This window comes from Myotis yumanensis, unplaced genomic scaffold (genome assembly GCF_028538775.1).
Source record: "Myotis yumanensis isolate MYYU_CA2020_CCGP unplaced genomic scaffold, mMyoYum1.0.hap1 SCAF_19, whole genome shotgun sequence".
NCBI classification, from domain to species: domain Eukaryota; kingdom Metazoa; phylum Chordata; class Mammalia; order Chiroptera; family Vespertilionidae; genus Myotis; species Myotis yumanensis.
Window position 1 is genome coordinate 21,319,178 of NW_027223770.1, and position 26,455 is coordinate 21,345,632.

Here is a 26,455-nt window from a genome sequence, read left to right on the forward strand (position 1 = left end):
TCAGGGCACTAACCACGGCTCCAGCAGATGGTCTCCTGGGTCTGATTTTATAAACACAAAGGCCGCATGTACAATGTATAATATACTGCAACTGAACAGGTTAAGTACATCCCAACAGACTTGCTGATTTCTTAGCAAGCACGTACTCAGGGGTGAAAGAACCCGAGCCCAGCCCAAGTACAACTCTCAAAATTCCTATCAGTCCAATCCAAGGAAACGTGTTACCGCAGCACTCAGATCTGAGTGACTGACCTTGAAAACAGCCTACTTTAAAAATTATCCAGCAGCAAACTTGCACATCCATACACTTCAAGATGACCTTTCCTTGACTCTTTGAAGCCGGTTACTAATACTGTCCATTTCACCAAAGAAAGAGAGGGACTCTCCCATTTCACACCTCGGAAGTGCAGGGTCCAGCATTCCCTGAAGGAGGAGAACCGGGCACTGCCAGGCCTCGCAGGATAGGCAGCCTGCAGCACTGAACCCCGCTCTCACCCTGAGGTTTACACTGAGAACATGGAAGAGCGAGTGAAAGGACTTTGTCCACAGGAGTTTCCAGGCGGGGCAGGAACCTCACGCAACACAGGCTGCACGGACCCACTTCCTCCTACCACCACCTCTGTACCCTCATGTCTGGCACAAAAACCCACCAATCTGAGGGCGGCTGGCTGCGTGTGACGTGTCACGTATTCGATGATGGTGGCAACCACTGCTCTCATTTACTAAGTCCCTCCTGTGACCCAGACACCCTGGAAGGTCTTTTACACGCGAGCTCTCCCGGGAAGCCCTCTGCAGGGATGGTGAGAGGGAACACGGGCAGGAACAGGATCCACTTGCTGACGCCTCCAGCCTGTTCCTCCCAGCCAGGCTCTGTTCTCTCTCAGCTGTCAAACTAACGCCCCCGAGGCAAGTCAAACTGGTGCATCTCAATCCTGACAAGAACTGGGTCTGTTCTGAATGAAAACTCCCAAGCATGAGGCTGACCGAGGCCTCCCAACCCAGAGACACAATGCTCAGGACGCTGGGCTGTAACGTGCATCTGGTCCAAAGGCCTCACCGGGTGGGACCGAGCTCTCACGTGTCACTGAGGAGAGTGACACTCAGATTATAGTTCAGGTGCTCAGCGGAGCCTGGTGGTAGGAGAAGACGGACCGATTGACAGACAGGCCTATACTCCTCACACCAGGTTCTACTGTTTTAATTCGATGAGAATAGGCCGGGTGGAGACAGTGCATTGAGGGGTTTGGCTTCTAGGGACCAAAGAAGTTGACATTCATGACAGATTCCTGAAAGCCTGTTATCTGTGACAACAGCTGCCGGGCCTCAGAAGCTCCTCATATCTAAGACCTATCTGCTGCATCTGAACTTGCCACTGTGTTCTCAAGATCAGGCTTTCTACAACCGCCACCCTGCTATCATTCCTAAACGATCTTCCCTCCAGGTGCCTTCTGCCTCGGTGCCCTCTGGGTTCCGGACTGCATGCCCGAAGGGCCCAGAATCCATCTGTCTGCACCGAGGGCCATCGTTACATTCCTAAGAACAGTGCCTCTGGCCTCAGAAGTGCTACTGCAAACAATAAAGTGTCAGTTCTTATTTTGCACATCGACTTTAATACGATTTTGGCCTATGAACTCTAACCAGTAAGTTCCATTATAATATTTATGGCTTTTCTACTTCAAAGAATCTTAATTTTCAAAGTAAGCCCGGAGAGCCAGAATGAAGTCTTCTCAAGTGCTGACCTTAAAAATCGAATTGCGATACTCACTTATTTTCATTTGTAACAGGAATGGTCTTCCCTCCAGGAATCAGTTCATGGCAAACGAGCTGGGGGAGAAGAGGGGGAGCAATCACTCGAGAGGATTCTAATGGGGAGAAAGCTTCCTGCAGACAAAAGGGCCGACACCCACGTCCGGAAAAATGATAGAATTAAGATGGGACATGTTTGGGAACAAGCATTTCCACAAAAAGCCTGGGCTTACACGCTTACACGCTTACACATCAGCAAGCAGATGCTGCACAATCAATACGAAAGGTATTTTTTCTCCAGAAAAAAAAAAAAATGTGGGTGCCAGAGAGAAAGATCTGGAAGGCCAGCCACGTGTTACGGGTGGCACTCTCTGGGCACCGCCACTCTAGGCGGTTTTCATTTTCACCTGTCTGCCCACATTCTAGCTGATACTTGGTTAGGAGTTTGCATTATTTTTATAGTCAGGAGAGAGAATTAAGAATGCAGGAAGAAGCCTCAAAATCTGATGAAAGATTTGGAAACTATAGAATCAACTGCTTTCCTCAACGTCAGAAACTTCAGTGGGTCACCTAAAGAAATGAAAGAGTGCGTCGTTTTCAAGCTAATTTTAATAGAAATTCTGTTAATGTAACTCTAAAGATGTGGACAGTTTGGAAAACAGTGACCTGTAGGGCCAATGCTGTGTGCATCATGGGGCACACCAAAGATTTTCAAACTAAAAGGGCCCTAGGAGTCGCCCAGCCTGGCGTTTCCCACAAAGGTCCCAGGGAGCACCCTGCCTGTGAGCGCTGATTTGACAGTCACTCCAGGAGATGGCATTCTCTCTGAAAGAGGAGTTCTGTGGTCAAATGCACTGGTATTCTTTCTCACAGGCTTCTCTGAGCCCTTAGGTGCCAGCCTGCTTGGCGGCTCTTCAGGAGGAGGGTAGGGCACATGGGCACTTACAGAGCACCCGGTGACACTGGTCCCAGCGAGGGCTCACACTCGGCAAGTGGCCCTTTGAGAAAAGGAACTTGGGGAGACCGAGCGGCCTCTGAGGCCACAGAGGCAGGGCTCAGAGGCAGCCCCGCACCCGGGCTCACGGCGTGGTTCCTCCAGAGCAGCCCTCGGGCCACATGCAAGGGGGCTCGTTCAGATGTCACCGGGACACACTGGAGGGGCCGGGGCACTTCCGAGAAAAGCTGAGAAGAACTCTGGGAGGAAACAGCTCTGCCCCCATGATTTCAAGGGTCTTTTTTCTTCCTGTTCTGCTCTTTGTGACGAGTTGGGATGGGGACAGGAGTCTGTTAGAGGCACGTCTTCTCAGAGCCTTCTTCCCCCTTTCTAAGTCACTGTCCTCATGAGTGACAGCTAATCCTCACCATGGCAACAAACGGAGCTATGACTTCAATTAGGAATGACCCAAAGCGTAACCTCAGCAGAGCGAGGGGTCTCAGCACAGCGAGAGCGAGCAGGCAAAGGCCAGGTCAGCTGTAATGGAAGGAGGAGACCTTCCCCTCCTGGCGAGGTGGGACAGGAGAACAGGCACGGGAGCCAGAGGAAAGAGAGGCCGGACAGACAGACACTCTGTTAGGGACCGTTGGGGAAAGCATCAAGGGCAGGGCAGGCCTCAGGAAGCCAGAGGGACAGAAAGAAGACTTCAGCCCCAGAAGTCAACCTACCTGACCCATGACGTCTTCATCGTACGACAGCGTCAGGCCCAGGTCGGAGATGTCCCCGTCGTAGCGCTAAGACGACAGAGAAGGGAAAGTGTTGGGACCCAGCAGGGCTATGTCCTTGAGGAATTGACACTCCTGCCTACAAGGTCTGCTTAGGCATCGACGGCTGTGGCCACTGAACAGCTGGAAGCAAAGGAGACAGCCACACATCCCCTCGAGGAAGGAGGCCCTGAGCATGGGTCCTGAGAGGCAGCGTCCTGAGGGCACGAGGGGCAGGGAACCTCATCCACCACACCCACCCTGCGGGGCTTCACTCGCTTCTGCCTTCCCGCCAGCGCTCAGCTAAGCCCCTGCCAGTCCACACTGACCTTAATGGAGGTGAGGTTTTTGTAGAACTCGGAGTCCAGGGAAGGCAGCTCGTCCACGGAGCTATAGAAGACACTGTGGTGGTGCCCGAGCAGCTGGCTCAGGAAGAAGGAGGCGAAGGGCACGTCCACCACGATCCCCTGGGGGAGGAGACAAGCTTGTTTGTCCAGATTCCGCCCCAATACTCCCATCAGGGGCAGCTCACGCCGCAGAGGCTCCAGAAGCATCTCCGGGCACTTCTGAAATTTTCAATCTGAAAACCCAACCAAGTCCCCCCGGGGACACCTCAGCATGGTGGTTATGGACATAGGCTTTGGAGCCACACCGCTCAGGGATCAAACCAGCTCTGCTGCTGCCCGGCCACAGAGCCTCGGTTTCCCACCTGCAAATGGGTGACAGCACAGCCTCCCTGCTGAGATTTGGGGAGCAGGTTGTGGGAGCTCAGAGGATAAGCACCCACCAGAGGCAGAGCAGGGCAAACAGCGGGGCCCAGTGCCCCCGTTTCTTACATCTGCACTGTTGTTATTGTTGCTGGGGAAGGAGGAAACAGAGATAAGGCCAGGGAAATGGGGGAGGACATTCACACCACCCCTCACCCTTCAGCGAAGCGGAGGGCAGATTTAGGACTCAGGTGGCCTGGGTGCGAATCTGCATTCTACCCCTTATCGAGCGATGAGACTCTGGAATAGCGCCTCCTCGAGCCTCGGTTCTCTCGTCCTTACAAACAGGACAGCGGCGGCCACGCCACAGGGATGCTGAGGACTCAGTGAGCCACACAGGAAGGTACCAGTATCTCTGTACAGTCACTGTGGTTCCTGTCCTTTCCTGGCTTTACCCTAATGACAGGCAGTTGACACGCTAGGTCTGATCACATAAATGCATACAAAGCCCATGGTACTTCCCACGTTTTATCGTCCTTTCCAGTTCGATGCTCCTACACGCGCCTACCTCATACACGGCCTTCCCCAGCATCTTGCCCACGAACTCGAAGAGCTGCAGGTAGTTCTCGTGGATGTAAGAGGTGGGCGAAGGGTAGAGCCTCTCGTCCCCACTGGTTGTCTGCAAGGAAAAAGGTGACAGAGGCAGGGAGGTGAGGCCTTGTGTGGAGCAAGCCCAGCCCTTCATCTCTTGGCGCCTCCGTGTGGCGGCTGGCAGCCCCGCTCCCTCCCCTGGAATACCTTGAACAGGTTCAGTGCCGGGTCAAACACCCTCTTGATGATCTCTTCCAAGAACTCCTTGAAAACACCGTCTTGATCGATCCCTGCCTCGTCCACCCCGAGGTCATTGACAAACTTCACGCGGATCACGCCCTTCATGGCGTGCTGGGACAGCTGCCGCAGCTGCTCGTAGCCGTCCTGCCGAGGGCAGAAGTGCAGCCCATTAGGACCCCGCTGCACACTCGGGGCTCCCCGAAGGCTCTCCTCCCTGTGGGAGCTCTCCAGTGGAATAGACGTGTGTTAGGGCGCATGGGCACATGGGAAGAGCAGTTCTCACCCGTTCTTAATGAGAGCCTGGTCAAAGGAAAACTCATTTTGTGGGACATGACTTTACCACTCTTCCCGGTGGGGAGACTGCCTTCGAAAGGATGCAGAGTCGAGAGACAGGAAACTAGACAAAATGAGTCACAACAGGCTCTCGGCCATCAGGGATGAAAGAAGCCTGGACCAGATCTCGCCCTCTCTGTTTTAATGATACAAGGATCTAGCTCATTGGTCATCAACCACACTTACAGACACACTAGAAGATGAAGAATAAAATACCCTCCACCTCAACTCCTGGTTCCTCTCCCCAGATCGTGAAAGGCCTTGTGAGCCATGCTGAGGAATTTAAACATCCAAAGGGCGGTGGGGAGCCCAGGAGTGGTTATGCCAGCAGCAACATGGCTGGCTTTCTGTCCTAGGTCTCTCTGTTGGCAGCAGAGCAGATGGCTGGCCGACCCCGACCCGGGGATGGGAGAGCTGGCTTCATTCTTTGGGGCCTTCGAGGCCTGATATCTATGACCCTACTGAGAATCTGAATTTCTTTGGCCTTAGTTCTGCCACTGGCGGGTGAGGGGACAAGCGGGTGTCCCCCTGAGGTTCCTCCCAGGACTGGCACGCTGCAGTGCCAGCCCCGTGCACCCTTGTGAGGGGATGCCTTCCTGGAGGACTAACCTGGACGCCTGGCACAGAAGCCCCGCCTTCAACACAAACCACAAAAAAGGAAGCGGACAAAAAGCCTGGGACATCATGAGTCTAATGCCAGCTTTTTGATGCCCCTCGTGTCCAAATCGACCAAAGGCCACGGGGCTCTCATGTCCTAACAATCAGACCACCAGACTGTAACACGGCTAACGGAATAAGTGACCCTCCTCCCTCCTCATTCAGTAGGAAGGCCAGTGATCAGTTTCATGACAAGATATTTCTAATGGGACGGGAAGAGGAAAACAGACTTTGCCTAAAACCTGAGACAGACACCCCTCCTTTTACGTCCCTTAGGGATGGGTTTTAAAACGCAGCCTCAGATAACCAGGACGTCAAGTGACGGTGCCATAAGCACTGACACCTGAGAAGAGAGTTGGGAACTCTCCAGACTTCCCGTGGGTGCTGGTCCCACTGGAGGGGGATGGTAGGTGGTGGGGCTGAGAACTTAGAGACAGGAGAGGTGCATCTGAAGAAAATGCGGGAGAAGGGAGTTTCTATTACACAACTGGGCATATTCTTCTTTGGGGTCGCCAGAGTGGCAACCTGGATGCTGCTTTGACTGTAGTGGGCCACTTCCCTGGCACCTCATCAGTGTATGTCTACAAAGAACTTCTGGCTCTGTGGTAATGCAGCTCCCAGCACAGCTCAGTCAACTTAACACCTACACTCCCGCCTCCACGTGCACAGTTGGGAGTCTGGGCCAAGGGCCTGCCAGGACAAATGGAGTTTGCACAGACACGAGATGTTCTGCACATCACACTTCCTGTCCTCCTTTAGAGGCACCAAGTGTTTGATGCTCTAACCAGGGGCCCTCCTGGTGAAAAGGAGAAGAAAACCTGTTTAACCAAGCAGCTTTTAGAGCAGGAAACAGGACAAATGGCCCCTTTCTGGCTCCCAGAGCCTCAATTCCAGTGTCATTAGATGAAGGAGTGACAAGAACAGTTCAGAGGCAACAGTTCACCCGCTGAAACGCCTACCCTCCACAGAGCACACTTCCTGTGGGCTTCTCACCTCCAACATCCGGGACCGCCGGATAGTGATGTGGGTGACGTGAGGGGAGGCGGAGCTGGTCTCCACGAGCCCCAGTTTCTCCTTCTCCTTGGTGACCATGTTTCGGAACAGGAGAACTCTCTGAAACGAGCAACGGTGGGACCAGAGACAGGGTCAATAGTTGATGATTCCCTAAAACACACTGGACAAGATTCATGGCTTTTAAGTCATTTGAGACGCAACTGGAATGGGATGCTTCCAGAAGTTAAAAGTGACTTGAGGGAACAGGAAACATTCCCCAAAACACTCTTGGGAATTAGAAATATAGCTTCTTCTCTCCCTCCTACATTCTCTCCAGCCAGACAGGCTGTCCGTCTGGCTCTCCAACAGCACTGCATTCTCTCACTCGAGGCCTTTAAACACTGCCCGCTTTTGCCTGTGCTCCCGACCCCTTTCTGGGCTCCCACAGCATCCAACCCTGTGGCACACACCCCATTCTACAGGACTGCCAGTTCATAGTGTCTTCAATCCCTGTACCTCCAGGACTTAGCTTCATGCCCTACAAGAGTAAGATCCAATCACGGTTTGCCTCTGCTGAATGAGTGAGCGCATTTATTTATTTCCAACTGGGTAACAGATGTGGAAAGCCAGTAGCCACGTGGAGGAACAGAAAGACACACGGGCCCTGCTCTGAGTGCGACTCACGTTTTTGTGAGGAATGACATGAGGGATGTACTGCAGGATCAGCTGGGCCCGCTTTCTGTCCTTGTCCAGTTCTTGGAAGAGCACGCTAGGTTTGAGATCCCTTAAAAAGAAAGACATGGGCTTGGGATAATGAAAACAAAAAACCCACCATTCTTGGCAAACTGCACCCTGCGGGCCACATGCAGCCTGCCGCCTATTTTCTGTCAAGTTTTAATGGGACACAACCATACTCATTCATTATGTATTGTCTCTGGCTGTGTTCGTGCCACAGCGACTGGTCTGCAGAGCCTAGAATAGTCACCGTCAGGCCCTTGACAGAAACAGCTGGCCAGTCCTGCTCTAGTGCCACAACTTACACAGGAGTTGACATGTCATTGATGAGACAATGTGGACACAATCTTATGTTTAGTTGTTGCAAGAGGATTCCCCAACCCCACCCCCCAAAACACCTAGCTGTAGTTTTTATCCTGCTAATTCTGATTTTTAAAAACTGCCATTTGCCTAGCATTACCTGTAGCTCAGTTCAGCTGAATATTTTTCTTCTTCCCAGTTTGGATAAGAAACACTTGCTAAATGTGACCGGGCTTTGCTGCTATAATGAGCTCTAACCATCCTCAGTGTACGCATATTGTAACAGAAGGAACTGCTAGGTGATCCGTCCCGACAGGTGTAGGAAGAATGGGTCTCCTTATGCAGGTGAAAGATGAAGGAGAGGGCCAAGTTCCTCTCTGCCCTGGGACGTGAGTGCAGTGTCCATAAACCCGCCTCCCCACCCCGGGCGCTCACTTTCGCAGCCAGTGGTCCTCAGGGGCGAAGCGGCGCCGGCAGTCCCGCTCATACAGCACCATCAGCCACCCATGGACGGACTGGAACAGCTCCAAGGTCTCGCCCTTGGCGTTCTCTGTGGGCACACAAGCAGGAGGCACCCTCACGAAGCTGATCAGAATGGAGACGAACTGAAAGGACAGCTCTGGTCATCAAGTCCCACCAAGGCCTTCCTCCCCCAACACCCCCTGTGACTCCTGCATGGCACCAACAGAGCTGAAAGGCGCCCTGGCTGTGTTCGAAGTGTCTACAGGACTGAGTATCTTTTAGGCACAATCACACCGCCTCCCGCTAGCACGTCATCTAAGACCCTGTTAATCTAAGGAGCTTTGTACTGAACCACTGGAAACACATCAGGAGGTGCATCTAACCCAGCCGTGGGCAAACTACGGCCCCCGCGGGCCGGATCCGGCCCGTTTGAAATGAATAAAACTAAAAAAAAAAAAAAGACCGTACCCTTTTATGTAATGATGTTTACTTTGAATTTATATTAGTTCACACAAACACTCCATCCATGCTTTTGTTCCGGCCCTCCGGTCCAGTTTAAGAACCCATTGTGGCCCTCGAGTCAAAAAGTTTGCCCACCCCTGATAACCAGAGGTGTTAGCGGGCACACATTTATCTTCTCAAAGATAAAGAATCAACACAAAGAATCAAAAGGAGATTTGGGGCAAAATTAATCATTACTAATAATTCCTGATACAAGCAAATCTTGAAAAACATGTGGGAGAACAAGACTTCTTTAACTTCACCACTGTCTTAAGAGGTCATAGATAGCGAAAAAATGAAACTTCTAATTAGGTGAAGAAATATGCATTTTCAGTTAACGCTGACAGCTAAAAAGGCTAAGAATCAGCTGTGTTCCTGACTGACCTCCCCGCCTGTAGCATCAACCGAACCATGGCCACCACCTTTACCTTACCTACGATGCCATCCCAGATCATCTTAAACACAAAGGAATTCAGAAAAGAGGAGATGGTGACCAGCTCTTCCAGTTTGAATGAAATTTGTTCTTCATACACTTCAATGTCATCAAGGATCCTAAATCAGACAGAAAATTATTCACAATTATCCACCAAGAAAAGGCAAAAAAAACTAGATCTGTACTTCTTAGAGGACAAAATAAGGTAACGAAATAAGTCCTATCTGTTAGAGATACTTACTGTAAAATTTACAGATAAAGTAGTAAATGTCTAGGATATGCTTCAAAATATGAGGGAGAGGAGAGCGGTGGGCGTACAGAGGAAGCAAGACTGGCAATGAGTTAACAGCTGAAGCTGGTGATGGGTGCACAAGAGTTCATTGTACTATATTCTCTCTACTTCCTATTGACTTGAAATTGTCCCCAGTAAAAAGTTAAAAATACAATTAAGAAGAAAACAATAAGCCCTGCTCTGTATTTCAGCTCTATCTGAAAATATCCTAAAACGGCTCCATTCCCTTTAGAATGTGAGTCGCTCTTGGGTCGCCCGTGACCTAGCAGGTCAGGGTCTGCACCAGCAGCTACGGACCCTGCTCTTGCCACCAACCTCTCACTCAGCTCTTCCCTCCATGATTCTTACCCAATCTGCCACCTACCAGCCCCTGAGGCCTCCTGCCAAGGCTTCTAGCCTGAACATAACTGCCTAAGGTTCATTCTATCTTATAATTTTTCACCAGCCTTTTGGGGGAAAAGTGGAATTAAAAGAATACCAAATACACAAGTAGACACCTAAGCTTAAAGAACAAGGAACTGAATGGGACTAGCATTTGTTAATTTCTCCCTCTGTGCCAGGCACTGTACTAAGTACCTGACATGCCTTTTCTCGTTCACTCCCTATCACACTGGTAATGTTATCTCCGTTGCCCAGGGCATCTCAGTAAGTGGTGGAGCCAAGTTTTGCACCCTGACTCCCTGGCTCTGAAAGCTTCCAGTAAACTAACTAGCACAGCGAGTAAATGGCCGAAGTAATTTAGACCCAGAGACTAGGAACCCCAAAGGCCACATTCAGTGGTACTGACCCAGCTCCCTGAAAGGATAGGAACTAACAATTGCTGAAGCCCTACTATGTGCCACCCACTCTGTAAATGTTTCCTCATCTGATGCTTCTAAAGCATCATTTACAAAAGCAAGCAGTGGACCCTGCCACACAGGCCAAAACCTTAGCAGGAATTCCATCAGTAACTGCTTCCTTACTGCCACTGCCTTCTAGGGAAGGAGTCCAGGCCCGCAGCAGTCAACCTACGTGATGAGGTGCCGGGAGCAGTCACAGAACAGCATCAGCATGGCCAAGAGCTGCTTGGACTCTTCCGTGTCATTGTTGAGGCATTCCAAGAAGAGCTTCAACCCTCCGTGGGGCCCCAGCTCACAGATAAACGCCCACAGTTTGGGCAGCAGGTCATCAAGGTAAGTGAGACCTGGGAAAAGACAGAGAAACCCAAGCTTCAGGGGGGGCTCCAGCTGGTCCATTATTTCCCTACCCACCAGGGAGACAAACACACCTACTAGTGAACGTTCAGTGTGTGAGAGAGAAGGTGCGATTACCAAGAAAATCATTATCACCACGAGAATAAGAGCTAACATGTAACAGGTGCTTACTCTGTGCCAGATACTATTCCAGGTACTTTACACGCATGATCTCCTTTCCAGTGTGAAACTCAATGTTATCTAAAGTGAAGGCCAGAGAAGTTTAAGTGGCTCAAAATCACACAGCGAGGAAGTGTCAGAGCCAAGAGCAGAACCCAGGTCTGTCTGACTCCAAGTGTATGTTTTAAATCAGAGATCAGCAAATTTCTTTCTGGAAAGGGCCAGAGTCGGTGTTTTTAGGCTCTGTAGGCCAATCTCTGTCACAACTACTCAATGCAACTATGATAGCACAAAAGCGGCTATTAGACAATATGGATGTAGCTTTGTTTCAATAAAACTTTATTTATAAAAGCAAGTAGTGGGTTGGCTTTGGCCCACAGGCAGTAGTTTATCGATATCTACTTTAAACTATCTTGCACGCATGGGATTGAACCTGCAATCCAGATATGTGCTCTTGACCAGGAATCGAACCTGTGACCCTTCAGTGTTTGGGCTGACACTCTAACCACTAAGAACAGTGGCCAGGGGGAAGCAAAGGACATCTTAACCTTGTGATGGCAGAACTCTCCAAGCCCACGAGCCCCGGCCCCAGCCGGTCATCCCCCACTCGGCAAATGGCACCACACTGGCACTGGGCTAAAAAACTGGCATCATCTTTGAAACTGTTAGGCCCCACTCCCTCAAGTCCAATCCGCCTCTGAAATATCACAAACCCTCCTGCTTCCATCTCCATCACCACACCAGTTCCGCTGTCCTCAGGGGGCACTTGGCAATGTTTGGAAACAGGTATGGGTGTCACAACTAGGGGGAAGGAGTGGGTGCTACTGGCACCTACAGGTGGTGGCCAGAGGCTGTTGAAACCCTACAATGGACAGGGTGGCTTCCACCACAAAGAATCATCTGCCAAACCGTCAACCCTCCTCCAGGCCAAGCCTACGTCGTCACTCATTACTCCACCATCATAGGCCTTCGTTACATTGCATGCAGTTCCCCATCTTATGCCTGGTCTCCCCACTAGGATATAACCCCCTTGGGAACACAGACCCTGGCTCTTTTCACCTCTGCACCCTCAGTGCCTGGCATAGATGGTGCTCTGTGAACATGTGAAGATGAAGAAATAAGTATGAAATGGAGAAGCAGCAAGAATTTATGTTTTAAAACAAAAAGTAAAATGCAGCAGAGAAGTTCTGAGTCCTTTATGTGGTAAACAGCTTCATGGCTTACAGACCTCTGTCCTCATGACACCAGTTTATCCCAGCTCCTGCACCACCACTTAAAGCCCCCGACACCCAAGTCTTTGCTCACAGAGGGGACTTTCTTCCTTGCTCAGCTAAAAAGGACAATGGTGGGCATATCCATGCAATGACGTGTTATGTAGCCTATACAAACAAGGTTTCTGAAGAATTTCTGACAAGATAAAATGCGTATTCAGGTGACTAATGGAAAAGATTAAACTATATATTTCAATCTAAATATATAACAAATAGCACACTCAGGCACAGGTAGTCATGACTGGATTGTGGGATGAAGAGTGGCTTAAGCTTTATTTTTTCAGCTTCCCTGTCTTTTTTAGTTTTCTATTAAAATTTTTTTAAAAGTAACTTTTTGCCCTGGCCAGTGTTCTCAGTGGTTAGAGCGTCGGCCTGGGAACCAAGGAGTTGCGGGTTCATCCCCCAGCCCTGGTCAGGTGAGTGCGGAAAGTGGCAGGTCAGTGTGTCTCTCACATCGATGTCTCTCTCTCCCTCCCCCTACCTTCCACTCTCTCTAAAAAAGCAATGGAAAAATATCCTCAAGTGAGATTTAAAAAAAAAAAGTGATTTTTTAAAAGCAAATAGTACTTCAGAATGAGAATAAAGAGCCAGGTCACAGGAATGGACTGGAAATGCCGGGATTGAGATTAGTTTGAGCTGTTCAACTACTCGGCCTCTAAGAATGGCTCACAAATACCCTCTTTCAAGGAAGCCAGAAGAAATCCAGGTGTTCCAAGCAAAACTGTCGGCCGGACGTGAGCCAGAAGAGGCCCGGGGCCTGCCAACCTGTGAGTATCTGCAGCCGGATCTGGGTGAGAGTGGTCAGCGAGGTCTGGTAGAGGACGCAGATGTTGCACACCTTCTGCACCTCCGCGGAGTCCACGCGTTTGCCCCCGACGGGCTTGAGGATGTTCCGCACCGAGGCAGACTTCTGAAACGCACGCTTCAGCAGATCTGGCACGGAGAGAAGAGGAGCGTGTGAGCGGAAGTGCCAAGTTCAGCCATCCGCCAAGTTCCACCCTGTAGGAAACGGCGTTCCAATACAGCTCCGAATTTACAGCCACAGCCAGTGGGGCTGCCGCCTGATTCAAGTCATCTCCTTGGGATAAATTGGAAGCACATTAACAATAGGATTTTAGGTAAAACCCAAAGACATCTTCAGAACCAGAAAATCCGATTCTTACAAGGGATCCTTTTACTGAACCACTTAACTTCAGCACCCACAAAGGTAAAAATTCCGAGGACTATAGTAGGGAAAGGGAGGCCTGGTGGGTCCCCAACTTTCTGTGCTTTTAGATGGAAGAAGGGGCGTCAACCTCACATACGGATACTCAGCTTGGGGCTGCTCTCTACTTTTGTTTTGACGCTTTCCATGTACATCCTGCGGAAGTTGTATTCGAGAGCCCATCGCACTGACAGGTGCAAGAGGGGACTTGGCAGCACAGTGGCTGGCGGAGGAAAAGCTGCCCGCACCTGGAAATCGGCAGGTCATTCCACTGAAGTATGTGTTGGCGGCAGTTCCTTCACTTTCGTCAGAGTGGGTCACAGGAAACCTTCCCCCAGGACCCACTGCTGAGCTGGAAGCCGGGTCAGGCACCCAGTGGCCCCTTCATCAAGAGCCCCACGTGGGAGAGTTCCTTTACGATTACGAACTCAGAAAAGCTCCACTTCCCCTAAGAAATAGGCCCTCGTCTTTATGAGAAGAAAGGGTCCCAAGTCCCTTTTCATTTTGGCGACTAGAAATTCAGAGCCAAATGGAAGTTCAGAGACAACCACGGCGGCCCTCGTGGATCCTTTATCAGTGGACGTTCTCTACACACGACCTTGATTTTGTTCACCCATTTCTATTCCCCAGGTCCCTGTTTTCTACTCTTAAGGACTTTCTGTCACTGTTTTGCTAAACGTAAAGTGATTTAAGCAGCTTCCAGGTCTGTGGGAGAGGTGAGGGTGACAGGAACAGAGCGGGCAGGTGCCCCGGGACACTCAGGAGCTGCCCCTCAGCCCCGCGCGGCCACGGCCGGGCCGGCTCCAGCCACTCACTCTTCACAGGAAGTACGTTCTGCGGGGAGGCCGGCTGCACGTGGGCCACCGGCTCCTGGTTCTCCAGCTTCTTGCTCAGGATGTCACTGAAGAAGATCCGGATCAGAGGCACCCCCCACAGGAACTGCAGCTGTTTGGTGACCAAGGGCATTGACTCGTTGAGGCTGGGAGAGAAAAGGAGACCAGGGGGTGGGGTCCACCCGGCGCAGGGCCAGGGAGAGCCCCGCGGTTCCCTAAGGGCCTTGCACTGGGAGGTAGCAGGACCTGCCACTCAACATGGTCAGTAAGATCATACTTTAAAAAGGGGGATCCACAAATTGCTGCTGAGGCCTGATGTGGAAGGCACTGCCCTTTATCTTCCCTGTCGCTCCACCCAGACTTCCTGTGCTGCCAACAGCACTGCTGCTCTCCCTCGGTCCCCACGCTCCACGTCATAGCATCTCCCAGACGCCCTTTATCTGCCTTTACCCTGATTCCATCCTGTTTACCACTCAGCGGACAAGCCATCTCACGCCTGCCATCTTGTCCTGTTCACAGCCAGCTGCAGGCCTGGCCCACACCCCGCTAACTCTCCAGCCTCCTAGGAGTCTCCCTGCCTTCAATTGCTCCTTCCTCCACTCCACACCGCACCCCAGCATCACTCACACCCTAAAACCCGCCTTCATCACCTCCCTGCTCCAGACCCTGTAATGCCTCCCAGCATCACAGTGGTAACGGCCACCACCCACTGAGCATGGGCCAGGCCTGCGGGAGGCTGACACGATTTATGTCATTCAACCCTTTGAGACACCTGTACCCCATGTTTCAGATTAGAAAAGTGAGATGAAGCCACTGTCCCAGGTGTCCCGAGAGAACAGGAGTGCAGCTGAGCCCAGGCTATTCACCTGGTGCTAGGCTGCCCCACCCTCTGCCCACAACATCCCGATGCCCAACACACAAGCCCCTCCATCCTCTTCAGTCTGGGGCAGCGCTCTGGTCGGCAGTTGAGAAATAGTCTTTTTAACTGGATGCCACTCAGGCACAAGGAAAAGGGAGAAAATCGTGGATTTCCTGCCGTGGCCCTCAGTTTTCTGCCTCAAGAGTCCCCGGCAGGGACCCCAGGCCTCAGGCAGACATGGAAAGGAAAACAGCTGAGCAGCACGCCGCCTCAGGTCCCGAAACCCGCTTCATTTCAGCCCAGGGTGCACATTTAAATTTGTGATGCCACCTTACTTCACCTCTATCTTCTAGAAGTGTTTTTTTAAAAATATTTTTGAGTTCTTCATTAAAAACGTTAACATTTATATTCCAGCTCCTGAAAAACATGTGGAGTGACTTCTATTCCCTTTGAATCATGTACCTTATTTTAGTTTCCCCAAAATACGGCAATCTAGGCAATCAATAAAATGATATTGAAGAAGGAAAGATAATACTAATAGATATTGTTCATAATTTACTAAATGAACAAAATACAAATTAATATAATCCCATTTTTGTGAAAAAACTGGTAGGAAAAAGACTGAATGGAAGTGCACACAGGTTGTCTTAGGAGATGATTTTTATTCTGTTGTGTTCTTACCTATACTTATACAATGACTATATGTGACTTTTATAATAAGAAACAAACAACATAAGCTAAAATGAAGAAAGAAGGGAGAGGTGGGGGAGAGGCAGGGGAGGCAGGAAGGGCAGGGCTTTGCCCCGGGACTCACCCATAGTCCACCGACTGGGAGAACCAGCCAAGGACGGGGTGCCAGTGGGTCAGGTTGGATTTCTTCTGGGTCACGTACTTCTGACAGTAGCACAGCATCTGCGTGAGCAAACTCACAAACCCATCTGTCTCCTCCTCCAACACTCTGGGACTGAGGGAGCCCAGGTGCAGGAGGTTGCCTGCAAAGAGAGAAGGCTGAGGGCGCGGGGTCCAGACAGACACGCTTCATCACCTCGAGGCCTGCGCTCTGCCTGGCGCTCAGGCAGCCACATCTCTGTGCGGGAAGAATTCCACGGGGAGGGGCACTTGTCAGGGCTGGGGCTGCAGGCGGTGCAGGGCCGAGACCTAGGCCAGCCTGGCTTCCCATCCTGGCTCTGCCCCAGGCCAGGGGTGACCCTCACCCCACCTCTCCCATCTTGTTTCCTCATCTATAAGACTGGAATAACGATCCCCACCTTCGATGTGAAGCCTGTATGGACTAACATGTAGACTGTCTGGCACATGGGGATGTGACATTTAGCTCGTATGACATTTTACTATTACACTATGATTTTAAAACCAAGGGTTAATGTAAGAAATGACCTTTTTGAAGAATATCTGAATTTCCATGGAAGTCACTGTTATTCAAAGTTAACCAAGGTTATTTAACATGTCTTGTGTGAGGACTCCCCTAAAATTTGGCCTTAAGAACCTTTTTCTATGTTAGGCACTGAGAATTAGGTACGTCTGCAGTTTTCAAATGCTTCTATCCACAACCCCTTTGATCTACAATGAAAACAGTAAAACAGATGATGTAGGCCTTACTCATCTAAGCCCAACTCAACTTCGCCCTCCCTTCTCCCAACATGAGAGTTATCCAGGCCACTCATCACGTTTTCAATTTTCCCTTGGCTGCCAAGAAGCTAAGGGCTAAAATTTAACATTCACTTACACTCACTCAACCAGTTTGCCAAGTTGGATCTATTTCCCATGTGATTTTCAACTTTACATGTCTAGTTTAACCGTCTATCTGATTACATGTTTCCTATTGTAAACACTTCTAATCATTAATAAAAACAGCTCTTGATCTCCTGAAAGGTGAAAAGCAAACCACTTGGGGTTTTCCCGACGCCCAGGACACAATCACATCCCAGCCTCAGCTACTCACCCATTAGACACAGTGTATGGCTTCCTTCTAAACTCTCACAGACATCGCGGCATCGATCTTTAGCTCTTAAAAATGTGATGAACTTACGAAGCATGTCATGAGATTCGACCACAGTGAGGCGCTGCGAACAATTACAGACTGTCAAAGGGGAAGCTGATGGAAGAAGTTCCCACGGGAGCATGAACTTGACCCCTGCAGGTCACCCCCCAGGAGCCCAACATGCTACTGATCGCCAAGAAGATGAACAAACACGAGAACCTCTTTCTTTGGGCTGCTAACAAAAGTGTGTCGACAGTGGCACGGATGTAGAAGAAAAATTAGGGGAAGAGGTGGGGATTAACAGAGAAAACAGTTTATGCTCTAATTTCCAAGGAAGTAAAAAATAGAAGGGGGAACTCAGGGCCCACTTACCTCAGGGGTCACTATGCTGAGATGAGTCACAAGAGCTGGCACAGACATGATGTGGACGAGGAATGGCCGAATCAGATTGTCTGAAAACTGGGCAGCAATCACAGGGCTAGACACAGACAGATCACCTTACTCAGAGAGGTTACCAAGGCCCCCCAAACCCCTTGAAATTATGCTTCCCATGATGGGACACCCACTAAGGCAGTGGTTCTCAACCTTCTGGCTCTTTAAATACAGTTCCTCATGTTGTGACCCAACCATAAAATTATTTTCGTTGCTACTTCATAACTGTAATGTTGCTACTGTTATGAATCGTCATGTAAATATCTGATATGCAGGATGGTCTTAGGCGACCCCTGTGAAAGGGTTGTTTGACCGCCAAAGGGGTCGCGACCCACAGGTTGAGAACCGCTGCACTAAGGGAAGGCTGAGTCACGTGACACAGCTATGAAAAATCAGTTTTGACGTTTTACTGACATGATGTCATCAAAATCTTGCTTAGCCTACTCGTAATTGTTGTACTTAAGCCCCCTCGGGTGACAAATTCTACAAATGCACTGCTGATGGTACATTTAACAGGGCACGCATCCATTCTGGTAAACGCAGCAGGGAAGGGGGCAAACATAGTTTAATGCATAGTCTCAGCCATCAGAGAGCTGGGGCCGTAATCAGGGAGCTGGAGAGGCACACGGGCACAGCCGGAAACCAGGGCCAGCGGTCCATGCACCAGGTAAAGAGGGTCCCAGCTAATGAAAGGAGCAGGGCGAGTTTGGGAAGGTCCTCATATACCATTACTTAAAGAAACATGTTGTTTTAGAGTGCAGAGATGTGCCTATATGGGAAGCAAGTTTAAAGAATAAGGAGTAATGAGTGTGGGCTCTGGAGTCGTATGGCCTGAGTTTAATTGTTGGCCCTACCACTCGCCGCTGTGTGACCAAGGACAAGTGGCTTACCCTCTGGCCTTAGCTTCCTCATCTATAAAGCGGAGTGAGAGAATGTGGTGAGGAGTCAGTTAATATGTGTAGATGCCTTAAACAACGTGCGGCCCCTCAGAAGCAAGTACGTTTCCTACTTACCGCAACGCCAGAGAAAAGGCCGCAGTCAAAGTGCCTTTGGACAGACAAGGCCTGGGTCTGGCCAGGCCACGGGTTAACAATATCTGGAAAGAACATTTTAACTGGTCAGGGGATGATGCCAACTTTGTATTCATTTGTTCTTTTAAAAAAAGAAGCATAAAAGTAAAATGAGTGCCTTGGATAAAAAACTATATTGGAATGTTTTTTAAAAATGAGGGGAGAGAAAAGTAATGGGGTGGAGGTTCATTAATACCACCCCTTCCCCTTTAAATGATATGTTTAATTTTTAAAATAATAAACAGTTAAAAAAAATTAACAGCGGATCCAAAGCCCAGACTTAACACTGCAAGACAGGCTTTTTTTTTTTTCCAAGTGAGAAAAATCTTTTAATCCTCTCATCAAAATCAGTTCTTAAAACATTTTGGTGTGTACTTTTCCAGAACTTTTCTGCAGTGTCTCAGTTTTTTCCAACACAAGGTATAATATGGGCAGCTTTATATAACTTGGTAAACACATCCCCAACATGTTTTTAACAGCTAAACAATGCAATACTCACACATACTCAACCCATTTCTACTATGGACATTTAGGTTGCTTCTAAGTTTTCATCATTCGAATAAAGTCTGTGGCACATCTTTAATGATTCTGTTAGAATGAATTCTTTGAGGGGCATTACTGCACTGACTGCACTGGTATATTCTTTGTAGAAGGATCTTATAACTCCAACTAAAGTCATCCCTATTTCCTTTGCTCAGTTATGATGGGTCTTCTCTTCTCAAAAGGAGTTCCTCTTGCAACAAGTTTCTTGACTAGTTTTTATATTGCCAGGTCTCCATTTCACTCTTCACTATCTTTTCTACTAGATTTCAGAAGCAGTTCCGAGTTATGGTGTCAGGTGGACCGCTTCGCACTGGGAGGACCTATGGACAATGTCGCCTGTGTGAGGAGCAAACGGAGCCACATCAGGACAGAACCCATGGCTGAATCAATGCTACTTCTCAGGAATCCTAAACACCAATTCGGCTTCTGACCATTCCTTGGCATATGGGCTGGCACAAAAGGTGCAGTGTGGACAGAAGGCTGTTTGAGGACAGAGCCAGAGAGTTAATTCCAGAACCAACCAAGGAGCCAGAGGGAACAAGCCTGAGGCCTCCTCCCTCAGTTTCAATTTCAAGTGACCGGACTGCACCTGTAGCCAAAGATAGAGCGCATTGAAGGGATCCTGGGGCCACCGCCCCCCTTTACACAAACCACAGTGACCCAGGCCGGGGAAGGCAGGAGAGGGCACTGAGCGTTAAACTCTTCCTGCAAAGTATTTCTGCGAGGAGGGCGCCAGATGTGCCAAAACCAAACATATAACACCAAGTTCAGGTGTGGAGCGTGAGGTCACCTATTACAGGAGGAGCTCACCCATCAGGGGGTGGTGGCACAGACCTGCAGCACAGAGTACAGTCCACGCTGGTTGAGATGTCCCATTATATTTGCACAGATGTGGTTCATGGCTGGTCGGAGACTCTCGCCTAAGGAAAGAAAAAGGACTGAGGAAAGAAACCCAGCAAATCTCTGGCCGCAAGAGGAACTGCTTAGGTGGGACAGAAAATCGGGCCCCAGGCCAGGGCCACAGGCAGCGAGATGCTCCCTGGCCTGCCTTCCCGCTTCCCTTGGGACTGGGACCAGAGTCCACGGAGATGCTGCATATCCGCATTCTCTCTCCAGAAGGCCCGGCTCAAGTGTCGCCTCTCAGGTAACCGGGCCCAGCATTCCCCCAGCCAGCAGCAAGGGCCCGGCCTTGAGCCCCAGAGCACCTTTCCATTTCCCTCCGAGGGCACAGAACTCTGTGCTCTGTGGCTGCCTCCTCTCCAACGAGAGACAAGCTCCTGCAGGGCTCAGGGCTCTCCATAGTTTAAATCCTCCCTAGAATCCAGGATAATGCCTTGAAATAAACCCTCCCTCCTGTCTTGGGCTTCTGCATACAGTTTCCTCGGCTTTTGGAGGTTTGTCCCTCTTCACTCGGTGGCTCTGACTCTCCCCGAGCTCTGAGCTCACTTGTCACTTCTGCAGGAAGGCCTGAGCCCCGACAGAGCAGGGCAAGGCTGTCCCTGCCCCACTAAACTCGCATTTCTCTTCCTTCTGAGCGCCGCTTCTCACACTATTGTCGCGACAGAGGATATGCATGTGACTTCTCTTTAATGTCCATCTCCCCACCAGCCTCTACGTTCTGTGAGCTGCAGTTCAGCAGGTAAAGCCCTGGAGGCCAGTGGCCGCCTCTGTACCTCCAGGGCCTGCACAGCACATGGCACACAGTAGGCTCTTTGCTGAATGGATGGATGAAGTGACGGTATGAAAAACATAAAGCTAAGCATAATGTTCAGGGAAGGAGGCAGCATGACAGTGCACATTTTATGGCCAAAAGAGAATTACTTGCTGCTGATTCACCAAATGAAACGGCAGGGCTTAGTGAGTGCCTCCCCTGGGGCTTGTGATGGCAAAAGTGCTTCTTACAAAGTAGAAAAGGTGCCCAAGCTCTGCGACTTGGGACAGACTTTGAACAAGTCCCACAGACCTTTTCCCCGGAGAATTTTCCACGTTGAAGTGTCTGTGAAGGTGACAAGCATCGTGAGGTACAGTGTGACGAGTCTGGATTCATGTAGGATTTCAGGCTGGACACAATGAAGAGGAAGGTTAAGACACACACACCCCAGTCCCAGACAGTGAAGCAACCATTCTGTAATTTTGCTGAGTGTTCTCGGGCTCAAGTAGTGAGTCAGGTTATAAGTACATATTCTTCTTCTTTGTCTCTTAGGGGATGACCACTGTCAGGAGTTAAACGACAGGGATTTTGACCCACGAGTGATTGCCTACGGAATCTAAGTACTCCCGGAATGGAGCACTGAGGATCCTGGGAAACAGGTGACCAGCGCTGGCCTGCTGGTTTTGCGTGCATTAGGAGCATGTGTATGCTCAGCCGTTCCCTGGAGCAACAGAGTGGAAATGCAATCGAGCATAACAGGGACCCTGGGTTCAGACTTCTGCCTTTACCACTTCCTAGCTCTGTGACCGTGGGCAAGTTTCTTAACCTTTCTGTGCCTCGAATGCTCATCTGTTGACTAGGGATAGTATGGCTGTTGTAAGGAATAAACAATTCATGTACATAAAGCACTAAGAGCAGCGCCCACCCGGCACAAAGATAACTCTACAATACTGGCTGTTATTATACACTGTTTCACAAGAGCAGGCTGGAGAAAGGCCCGATTCCTGTCTAGGCTCAGAAACTTAGCATGTGCACTGCAAGGGATCCTGGAAACCAGCTAGTGATGGCGAACCTATGATACGCGTGTCAGAGGTGATGCGTGAACTCATTTTTTTGGTTGATTTTTCTTTGTTAAATGGCATTTAAATATATAAAATAAATATCAAAAATATAAATCTTTGTTTTACTATGGTTGCAAATATCAAAAAAATTCTATATGTGACACGGCACCAGAGTTAAGTTAGGGTTTTTCAAAATACTGACACCCCGAGCTCAAAAGGTTCGCCATCACTGATAGTTGAAAGCTCTAAGCTCACAGAGAATGAGCGAAGGGAAGTGCCTTATTCAAGGCCACATGAGGAATTGGGAGCAGATTGAGGACTACATTTAGATATTCCCGGCTCCGGATCTGGTGTTCTTTTCTCCTAATGCGTGTTTCTCTGCATGAACTTTCAAAAATTTTTTTTCAAAGCAGAAGCGCCTCTTCTCAAAGAGAAATCCATTGTGGAATGCAGACGCAGACAGCAGGTAATAGAGAAGACCACTGCTCCGATGCCTCGAGAGGGATGGCTGGGAACGGATCCCTGGGAGCTCTGCTGACGTTCACGCCATCGCTCAGCTGCTACCCAAGTCCTTGCCAAGCCTCTGCCCTGGAAACTACATCCTACAGGCCCCAGGTGGGAAGGATACATTTACAGTGTTTCATTTTACCTTGAGCTGCTCAAGAAACTCACAGCAATGCCACAGCATGTCCTTGATCTGTTTAATCCATAAGAGGGTGAGATCTTTGGAAAGAGCCAGGGACACATACCACACCTACAAGCAGGAGAAAGAGGAATGTAATGGGCAGTTACAGGGATCAGATTACATAGGGTCTAGCTCCTGGCCAGTGCCAGATAAGCAGCCAATAAGGCTTAATTTAACCCGACACCCATCCCACTTACCTTGGGTTCATTCTCAGCATCCATACTGCTCAGGATGCAGCGACACAACTTTTCAAATCTCTGCAGAGAGACAGAAGGGGGGTCATAAATTCCAGCAACTGATAAAAATGGGAAAGAAGCCAATGTTTGGTGGGCACCTGGCATCTATTACAGATGACTATTTCCTGGAACTGTATTTCCTGGGCTAATTCTAACCTCAAAGGTACAACCAGTATGTTTTGTTTGGTTTGCAGGATCTAAAAGGAATTTGAAATTAGCTACCAATTCTTACAAATGAGAAAACTGAGCATAGAGAAGCCCAGCATCTCTTTAAAAAAAATCAGGGTCCACCCCTGGCTGCAGAGGAGTAGAGGCCGTGCCCTCTGGATGGGCGTGCCACAGACCCCATCGCTCTGTCTGAGGTCCTCGCCACCACTGTGAGTTACCATGTATTATAACTTATGTTATGTTTTATCTCATCAATGGCTTCTTTCTTTCTTTTTTTTAAATATATTTTTATTGATTTCAGAGAGGAAGGGAGAGGGAAAGAGATAGAGAAACATCAATGATGAGAGAGAATCACTGACCAGCTGCCTCCTGCACGCCCCCTACTAGGGATTGAGCCCACAACCCAGGCATATGCCCTTGACCAGAATTGAACCCGGGACCTTCAGTCCTCAGTCAGTCTTTCACCTAACCTCCCTGGCCCCCGTATGCATCTGAGTCCAACAAGTGCTCTTAATAGTCGATGAGAAAAGATTTGTGAGGAGGTCCAGAAGCACTGGGCGTAATCCCTGCAAATCAGGCCCCAAGAAGACAAAAGGGCCGGATGTGGGAGTGGCGGAGAGCTGCCCTAAGGACGGGATGCCTTAGCATTTATAAAAGACCTGGCAGACAGAAAGGACGATGTATGTTTGCTATTATTATTTTACCTCATTATCTTCTTTCATTCTGAACAAGAACAGCAGTTTCCTGGCAATCTTAAAAATACAAAGTGCACTTCTTCTACTGGACCCAGCGTCATCTGCTTTAAAAAACTCATCGATCTCTCTCCTAAGGGAGGGAAGGGTAAAAAAAACAAAAAAAAAAAAACTTTTTTCATTAGGAGCTCCCAGCAGCCGGAAGGCTTTTTCAGAACTGTTAGAGAAAATGCCTTCTTTTCTTGCTATTACTTGGGAGCAAGAGAAAACGTGCTGAGGAGTTCCTGGCACCCACCTGATGTCCCTCTGGAGTCGCCTCCGACAGAGAAAACTCCGCACGCGGGCCTGAATCCCAATGGCCGCCCGCTCCCGCTCCTTCTGCACCAGCCTTTCCTCCCGAGCCTGCCGGGCTCTATCGATGAACCACGCTCGCGAGGTCTGAGAAACGGTGAACATGTTTGCAAAGTTGCACAAACCCTGCAAGGGAAATGGCGAGCCGTCGGTGTAGATCACTGTATGAGAAACACACACAGCGAGGGGTTCAAGAGCAAAGGGTGGGCAGGGGTGTGGGCAGCAGCAGAGAGCTACCCAGGGCCCTCCACCACCTCCCAAAGTGCTAACAGCTCTCCTGGCACAAGTCCAATTCCTATCGGCTCTTTTCATGCAGCTCACCAGGGCAGCACTGCTGCTTCCTGTATTAAATAATCACATCTTCTTGAGAGAAAATTCGCAGCGCCTGGCCTAGGGCATGGCTTCTGTAATCGTTTAATGAATGAACAAAGCAGGACTCAGTCCCATCCATAAACTTCTAATGCAAGCCATGCGTCCTCTAAGTCAGGGGTCCCTAGATACTTGAATTCTTTGGAGCCGTCCACAGTATTTGGGAAGCCAGCACCAAGCAGTCAGCTTTTATTTTGCCAAGTCAAGACTTGAGGGGAAAACCAAAGATGAATATTTACCATCACTGTGACTTTTATTCATCCATTCATTCAGCGATTATTTACTGGTACCTACCTTGTGCCAGCACTAAAAAAAGTGTTTCATTTTTTAAAGGATCGTTTTAACAAAAAGCCAAAGGTACGTGATTTCAGAATGCAAGGCAATCATTAAATTGAATACGTTCTGTTTTATGTGTAACTTATTCCTTTGTCCTACTGATCCCATTCCTCCAAGGACCACTGACGCCTTTAGCGCAGAGCCTCTCCCCTCCGCTGGCTGGAACTTTTGGATAGAGGCTCTAAATGACCCGTTACACTGGTTGTTTTTTAATCCTCACCCGAGGATACTTTTTTTTTTTTTAAAGAGAGAGAGGACAGGAGAGAGAAACCTCGATGTGAGAGAGAAACATCAATCAGTTGACTCCCATCTGTGCCCCGACCAGAGATGGAACCCACACAACCCAGGTGTGTGCCCTGACTGGGAATCGAACCCACAACCTTCTCGTGCATGGGACAACGCTCCAGCCAACTGAGCCACCTGGCCGGGGCTACACATTTTTATCTCAATCACTAATAACTCTTTTCCCAAAGGGATGCTTTTTTAATTTTATTTATTTATTTATTTATTTATTTATTTTTAAATATATATTTTATTGATTTTTTACAGAGAGGAAGGGAGAAGGATAGAGAGTTAGAAACATCGATGAGAGAGAAACATCGATCAGCTGCCTCCCGCACACCCCCTCCTGGGGATGTGCCCGCAACCAAGGTACATGCCCTTGACCGGAATCGAACCCGGGACCCTTGAGTCCACAGGCCAATGTTCTATCCACTGAGCCAAACCGGTCAGGGCAGGGATGCTTTTTTAAAAAAATATATTTTATTGATTTTTTACAGAGAGGAAGGGAGAGGGATAGAGAGTTAGAAACATCAATCAGCTGGGGATGTGCCTGCAACCAAGGTACATGCCCTTGACCAGAATCAAACCTGGGACCCTTCAGTCCGCAGGCCAATGCTCTATCCACTGAGCCAAACCAGTTAGGGCCAAAGGGATGGCTTTGGCTAGCAGCCTAGAGCACATAGTACTGGTCCCTAGAACCTCCCGTACTAAAATGATTTCTTTAGATGCTTGATAACTTTGTCACTCTATCCAAAATATGTAATCAGCCCAGCTGACAAAAGCACTGAAATGAATTATCATAAATCCAGACTTCAAGACAAGTTCTTTACTAGGTTACTTCACTCACAGCAGCACCTACATGAAAACATCATCAAGAATCAAAGGGTCACGGGAGACTCCTCCCATGTCGATATACCGAGGGACCTCTGTGGCCCCTTTTCAACACTGCTTCACATCCTGTTAAACAAGTCTTTTCCAACACGTGCATGGCTCATCAGTAATTCTCAGAACAAATGAACAAAGTCCGCCTGACCATAGGAGGGAGAGTAAGAAGACGCGAGAAGAAGGGCTTCTGAATCATTCACTCTTTTGGCCCCAGCAGTGGAAGTCCAGAGAGCTCACCTGAGGACCTGCCTGTGTCGCAGAAATGCCAAGTAATCATCAGTGATCTCGCAGGGGACTCACGGCCACGGGCAGCTTCTCCCTTCAGAGGAGCTTGTCCTCTCTGGCAGAAGCAGAAGAAAAAAAATCCAGACTTAGGGTTAAGTTTTATAGGTAGGGCATCCTACATCTTCCTCACCGAGTACAGGAATACATTCAGTGCCTCTGGTTTAAAAAACAACACTGTGTTCTCTTTAGTTAATGTCTGGTCT

The 26,455-nt window shown here is 49.3% G+C and overlaps 1 protein-coding gene across 4 annotated transcripts in view; it reads right to left on the minus strand.

Annotated features, from left to right (window-relative positions):
- The window catches only part of UBE3B (ubiquitin protein ligase E3B), a 35,389-nt gene that overhangs the window by 5,253 nt on the left and 3,681 nt on the right, over nt 1-26,455 (minus strand). For all 4 annotated transcript variants that reach the window (XM_070399248.1, XM_070399247.1, XM_070399249.1 and 1 more), the window contains 23 exons: nt 26,205-26,307; nt 24,040-24,221; nt 23,757-23,877; nt 22,846-22,905; nt 22,613-22,717; nt 21,215-21,311; nt 20,086-20,171; nt 18,652-18,734; nt 17,579-17,684; nt 17,168-17,288; nt 16,022-16,199; nt 14,331-14,494; nt 13,077-13,244; nt 10,700-10,871; nt 9,397-9,515; nt 8,436-8,550; nt 7,650-7,749; nt 6,966-7,085; nt 4,950-5,126; nt 4,720-4,830; nt 3,774-3,911; nt 3,409-3,474; nt 1,766-1,824 (listed from right to left, as the gene is read on the minus strand). In XM_070399248.1, coding sequence (XP_070255349.1) covers nt 1,766-1,824; nt 3,409-3,474; nt 3,774-3,911; nt 4,720-4,830; nt 4,950-5,126; nt 6,966-7,085; nt 7,650-7,749; nt 8,436-8,550; nt 9,397-9,515; nt 10,700-10,871; nt 13,077-13,244; nt 14,331-14,494; nt 16,022-16,199; nt 17,168-17,288; nt 17,579-17,684; nt 18,652-18,734; nt 20,086-20,171; nt 21,215-21,311; nt 22,613-22,717; nt 22,846-22,905; nt 23,757-23,877; nt 24,040-24,200 — 2,627 coding nt within the window. In that variant the 5' untranslated portion in view covers nt 24,201-24,221; nt 26,205-26,307. The remainder of the gene's footprint in view (nt 1-1,765; nt 1,825-3,408; nt 3,475-3,773; nt 3,912-4,719; nt 4,831-4,949; nt 5,127-6,965; nt 7,086-7,649; nt 7,750-8,435; nt 8,551-9,396; nt 9,516-10,699; nt 10,872-13,076; nt 13,245-14,330; nt 14,495-16,021; nt 16,200-17,167; nt 17,289-17,578; nt 17,685-18,651; nt 18,735-20,085; nt 20,172-21,214; nt 21,312-22,612; nt 22,718-22,845; nt 22,906-23,756; nt 23,878-24,039; nt 24,222-26,204; nt 26,308-26,455) is intronic.